The 6,476-nt window shown below is 36.5% G+C and overlaps 1 protein-coding gene across 1 annotated transcript; it reads left to right on the top strand.

The window, feature by feature from the left end:
- Positions 1-2,962: 2,962 nt before the first annotated feature.
- On the top strand, positions 2,963-3,799 carry LOC113333559 (15.4 kDa class V heat shock protein-like). Its single transcript, XM_026579993.1, has 2 exons — positions 2,963-3,268; positions 3,366-3,799. Exons 1-2 carry the CDS (start codon positions 3,124-3,126, stop codon positions 3,632-3,634), a joined length of 414 nt encoding a protein of 137 aa, XP_026435778.1. The 5' UTR covers positions 2,963-3,123; the 3' UTR covers positions 3,635-3,799.
- The last annotated feature ends 2,677 nt before the right edge of the window (positions 3,800-6,476 follow it).

Here is a 6,476-nt window from a genome sequence, read left to right as displayed (position 1 = left end):
ATATTGCTTAGACTAATTGGTTTATAGTTTCTGGCTGCTTGAGGGTATTCTATCTTAGGTATAAGAGTGATAAACATAGTGTTTATCTCTCTCAGAATGAAACCTGAGGTAAAAAAACTCTCCACCATATTAAACACTTCATGCTGGACAACCTCCCAGTTCATCTGGAAGAATCTCAGAGTGCATCCATCTGGCCCTGGCGCTTTGTCAGGTTCCATAGATAATACAACACTCCTAATTTCCTCCATAGAAGGTGTCTCGGTCAACATCTCGTTCTCCTTATCAGTTAGGATTGGACTCACATCATCTAGATAACTGCTTTCAGTATCCGGCTTAGATGAAGTAGCCACCTCTTTTAAGTGAAGTGTGATTGTTTCAACAACCTTCTCAGTTCCTTCGACCCACTTTCCAGCATTATCTTTTATGACCTCTATTCTATTTCTCTTGTACCTGTTCACAGCTTTTCTATGAAAATAAGTTGTATTCCTATCCCCTAGTTTTACATCTTACTCACAACTCTTTTCTTTCCAAAAACTTTCCACTACCCTATACCAATTATCTACATCCTTCTCACATTCTCTAACCACATTACTCATATTCCTAAGGTTAATGCTAGAGCTAACTTGCTTGAGTTTATTTTTAGCTCTCAACAGATTTTTATTGATGTCGCCAAAGGAGTTCTTATTCCACTTATAGATCTCATGTTTGGTTCTCTTTAACTTGTACACTAATCTATGGGCTCTGCTGCCTCTGGCCTCTTTTTCCAACTCTCAGTAATCACCTTCTTGCATTCTGGTTCCTTGAGCCAAGTTCCCATCACCCTGAAAGGCTTTTTTCTCCTTCGGAGACTGGATTAGAGTTGAGCATGATTGGTAAGTGATCCGATCCCATCCCCATCAGGTGAGTAACCATTGCCTTGCTATTGCTTCCCCACCAGTTCCCATTTGCTAAAGCCCTGTCAAGTCTAGCTTCAGTTAGAGCCTCATCTTTCCTTTTGTTGCTCCAAGTGTAAGGGTACCCCACAAAACCCATGTCATTTAGATCTGCTATCTCCAGACAATACTTGATTTTATCTGCCTCAGAGGAATTGAAAGTGAGATTTAGGTCCCCTAGGAGCAGCCATTCCTGGTTCATCTTCCCATCCATTTGCACAATGTAATTCCAAAATTCGTATTTTTCATTCCAATCCATAGGCCCATACACACACGACAATGTACTTTCCACTCCTGTTACCATGTTCCTTATGTGACAGTTGATCAAATTTTTGGAGAACACTCCAACTCTTAAGTTTATACCTATCTTCCATGCCACCACTAGCCCTCCTGCTGCACCTATTGGATCAACCATGAAACAATTTCTGTATCCTAACCCTGTGATTATAGGATACACAATATTTCTGACATTTTTTTGTCTCACACAAAAAAAAAGATTTATGTGTTTTTTCCTTAATCATGTTACTGAGATACTGTTGAGTAAGTGGGTTACCTATTCCCTGGCAATTCCAGGAAATAACTCTAACATTTCCAGTATAGTGCCTGTAATGGTTGTTGAAAATATGGTATTTAAAGGCCTTTAATAACTCAGACCCTATGCACAGTCCTAGGAGCACAGCATTATTACTTATTATGCAGTAAATGGGGTACGTTCTATTATTTTGGGAAAAGTTGTCGAAACAAGTATGTACCTGGTGTCCAAAACTGGAGATCTTATCCGAGTTTGCCTACATGGAGCCGTGTATCCCTCTAGCCACATCTTCAGGAGCCGGTCCATCGTGTTGTTCCGAGTGCTGACTGGTGACACTAGAGCTTTTTTCTGTAGAGTCTAACTTGGCTGGATTTGGCTTATCAGAATGCTTAAATTTGTTGTTTCTCTTACCCGAGTTCCCCTTCCCATTTTGAAATCAGACCCATCATGCACCACATGTACTACTCCCTCTACCTTTTCAGACATTTGCTTTTTGTGGCACTCCTCCATTTCTTCGTCATCTCTTTGGTTTAGCTTCCTCTTTGCTAGAGGAGAAACTATACTTGAGTCTTTAACATCTCTAGCTCTCTGTTTCAATGGGATGGATTTTTTCTGGTTTGATCTTTTGACTTTGCTTGGCCTTTTTGTGAGAGAATGCATACTTTCCTGACTTATTGTTTCAGTCACTTTCTGGATTTTAGAGTTCATGTTGGAGGGTTCTGTTGGTTTGGTGAATTGGGTTAAAAGAGGGGTTATTGTTTTCTTTGTATTATGAGCTGAGTTGTGATTTTCTTCTATAACAATTCCTTTCTTATAATTCATCTGATTCCAATTAGATACTTCCAAGCCTCCTTCAACGGAATTCCATTGCCGGGATTTGAACCCGGGTCGCCAGGTATCCTAACCGGGCTGGACTACAGTGGATTACGTACATTTTTCGAAAATTATTCTATATTAACGTAGTATTTGTGTCAGTTACACGCTTTACATTCAGTTCAGGGGACCTTACCGACGTATGGCGATACCAAATTACCAATACACCAACGTCGTTCCGCAAATTCGTGGTTTTTTACACGGTTGCAATATTATGTCTGCGGAAGAGGGATGCCTAGCCTACTGGAATTTACAACCAAAATTGGATTGATTTATAAAATAGTTTGCTCATACAAAAAAAATACACCAACAATTCAATTTTACACTCTTCTAAACATATATCTATTTTTCATATTTGATTAACATATCGGAGAATGTCATTTTCTTAACAAATCAACTGAAAACAGGGCAATGAAAATTGTGGTAAACAATAAGAACTTTTAAACGGATGCATGCCAAAACGGTTTAGACTAATTCTAGAGAGGAAGAGGAGATATTTTCATCAGAAATAAATAAAAAAATTAGAGATACTGACAGTTAGCTCAAACCAGGACATTTCAGTATATTCACAGTTCCAACAACCAATAACCATTCATTTTTTTTTTCTTTTCCCATAAGCAATTTCTCAACATAAATGTTAGCAACACCACCAAAGCCACCAACCATATCCGTTTTTTAGAAGCTCTCAAGTCCCGATAACAACACAACATCAGAATACAAAGGTAATCCAAGACCGTGCCATAAAACCATCAGCCTCAAACAAAAACTTCACAGAAAGGGAAAAAAATGGAGTTTACATTTCAGGAATCACCTTGGTCACCCATATTCATGAATTCACCATTTCTCTTTCCTTCTTCTCTCTTTACCCCTGATAACTATGTTCACTGGACACAAACTCTAGAATCTCATATCGACACAGCCAACCTTCCCGGTAATCATATAAAATCTCATATTTATTTTTGTGGTTCATCTGGATTTTTCTTTCATGCTAATAAATGGTGCTTTTGTTGATTTTTTTTAATGCACAGGTGTAAGGAAAGGAGAAATTAAAGTAGAAGTAGAGGATTCAAAATATTTGATCATAAGAACAGAAGAATTAACTGAAGAAACACAACCAGCAGTACGTTTCATGAGAAAATTCAGACTTCCTGGTATGATTGATATTGGTTCAATTTCAGCTGGTTATGAAGATGGAGTATTAACTGTTACAGTTCCAAGAACTTCTGCAAGGAGACTTTTACATATCCATCTTTCTGATTTACCAGGCAGGCATGAAATACTTGCCCCTGCAGCTTAATTTGGAAATTAATGGGCAATTTTTTAGATTTTTAACGTGATGTTCCGTTTCTTTCGCTATTTTCTTATTTCTTAAGAACATTTTTCTTTTTAATTTTGCTTGAAAGCTGCAAATGTATTCTTGATCAGTGTTGTTGTTGTTATAATGATACAAATTCCTATGTCATTTTTTGTTGTTGGGGAAGAATGTGGGGATTACACATAAGATATTTTTTCGGGGACCAATAGTATATTTGCTACGCGTGTATAGCAAATTAGCAATAACTTACATTTCTCTTCTGCAGTTTCTCCCACTAAACCTGTTTATTTTATTGCGTTTTTTGTTTTTTGTTTAAGACGATTTTTGAAAGTGCATCGGATGTGAAGTTTTCATAGGTAATCAAGGAGCAGGACTAATGAAAGGTTGCTAACGAGGATATCATTTTATTTGGGGCGTACCAATTTACATATAAAACAAAAAAACAATTGTCTTTGGATTGGTGCATCCCAAGTAAAATCCATCATCAGCATTGTACTAACTGGGAGAATCGTACAGTAGACTTGTAGTCATGTTTCGGGCACTAGTCTAACGCAGACACTAACCATTTTAGATGCGCCCGTCAGTTGTAGGCTCACCCATAGGTCCTAACATAACTTGGGAAAAGATAGTACCTCCCCACTAAATGAAGCTTCTTCCATGGGATATAAATTTCTGTTTGAATCTATGGTATGTAGAATGTAGTGGTTATGTAGTCCGAGTATATCGTTTTATATTTGTGGTCACAGCTCATTATCCATGACTAAAATACTTTAAGCAAAACAAGGTATAAATAGGTGCTTGATACATAGGCTATAAATAGTGGGAGTTAATGCCGAATGAATATTGTAAACTTTCACTCGTGTATAAAGATGAATTGATATACTTCCTCCGTACCTATTATATATATGGAATTTTGAATTTTCTTTATACCAATAGATAGGCAGAATCTTATTTTAAAGATGAACTTTTTCATAAATACCCTTATTTATTGTACGTAGAAAATTGTGTTAGTAATAAGACAAAGGGTAAAACAAGAAAAAACATGAAAAATTATGAATTCAAGGTAAAATGATGAATTCAAGGTAATTTTCTTAATCTAAGAGAATTGGTCCCTCCGCCTATATATGTGGTACGGAGGGAGTATCACCTTACGCGTTAGAAGCGATAACATATTCATTGGTAATGAAGCAAATATGTGTTCATCACTCTCGTACCAAAACATCATCAATTTCAGTTATTTTTGTTTTTTACTCCCTCTGTACAACATATATAGACGGGTTTTTAGATTTTGGTTGTCCCATTAGATAGGCGGAACTTCAATTTCAAGATGAATTTTTGCACATATTACCTTTATTTAATATACATTGGTTCACCACAACTAAAATAATGTTTTTAGCATTGAAAATATGATAAAGGCAAAACAGAAAAGAAAATGGATATTTATGAAACCAAAAAAAATCTTAATCTAAGAGATTTTGCATTTTCCGCCTATATCTGTGGTACAGAGGGAGTAATCATCAATTTTCTTTCTTCTACATTCAAATGTGTTCTTAGCTATTGCAAGTCTGCTCAATAAAATTACCAATCAAGACATTAAAAGAACAAGAATATCAACAGGAGTTCATTACTATAAACATTCCCAAGCTAAAAGCAAAAGTACTAACACCATACAGATTCACACCCACATGAAATCTCTTGTTAACTGTCGCAGAGATTTTCAGGCTTACATGATTACACAAGTTATAAACTTTCAAACCCATCATCACCAAAAGTCGCCACCAAACATCACTACCTTATTACCATTATTCCTTCGCATTCACAACAAAATCTGAAAAGAAAAACAGTAAGAAATAAAACTAAAATAGAACAAACAACAAGAAGATAGCCATTCCTAGCAGCAAAATTCATAAGACCAGAAGCAAGTACCAACATAATCTATTTAAAAGGAACTTGTTAACCATCTTCAAGCTTTTTTCAAAATATAAAGCCTTGTTACCCCAAAAGAGGATTTTCCTAATCCTCTTCATCATAGCTTCCTCGGTCTTCCTCTTCATACCATGCACTATAATCACTCCCAGATGAAGCAGGAGTTCCATATCCAGAACTTTCCGACCTATCAGAATCACTTTCTGTGCCTTCAGTATCTTCACCAGTCTCTTTCTCCAATAACTCTTCATATTCATCCTCTGTCTCCTCACCTTCTTGCATGGTCCTGGCGAAGATTGCAAGATTTAACTTCTCATTTTAATATCTCTTATAAAGTTTATCCTCATGATACTTTGCCATTTTTTTTTCTCAGCAACATCTGAATCTTCCTCACTTGAATATATCTCTTCCACATAATACTCATAACCAATTTTTGATCTTTTTGACTCACTCTTAATCGCACTTCCATATCTCTTCCAACGTTGACGATCAATTCTTCCCTCCCTTTTTATCCCCATTCTTGCAATCTGTTAGAGAACTGCTCGGTCGAACTCGCAAGCGTTTCTATCTCAAGCTTGTTGTCAAGTTTAGTTGCCAAAACTGTAAGTCTTGATTTCTAGTCTACTTATAGCTAAGTCTCGGATTAAGATAGAAAGTGTAGTAGAGCATTAGACTTCACGGCATTCATCGATACTAAGGGGAGCTTGTGCAACTTCATCAACAAAAGGTATGTGGAGACTTGAACTCATCTATCACTCAAAAGTATATCTACTCTATCTCTTATTTGAGATAAAAGTCGTATAGCTATATAGACTTCGATTATACACATTTGATATTTCGAGCTAAGTTTAACTCGCTTACATATTTCTCGAAATATGTGTTGGTAAGCTTTCGCTTT

This window comes from Papaver somniferum, chromosome 1 (genome assembly GCF_003573695.1).
Source record: "Papaver somniferum cultivar HN1 chromosome 1, ASM357369v1, whole genome shotgun sequence".
Lineage (NCBI taxonomy): Eukaryota > Viridiplantae > Streptophyta > Magnoliopsida > Ranunculales > Papaveraceae > Papaver > Papaver somniferum.
This window is presented reverse-complemented; position numbering and strand designations above follow the sequence as displayed.

Bases quoted from the DNA above. Each gene is read 5' to 3' on its own strand.
- LOC113333559 (XM_026579993.1), top strand. From the start codon at position 3,124: ATGGAGTTTACATTTCAGGAATCACCTTGGTCACCCATATTCATGAAT. The intron at 3,269-3,365 runs GTAATCATATAA...TTTAATGCACAG, and splicing joins CGACACAGCCAACCTTCCCG to GTGTAAGGAAAGGAGAAATT.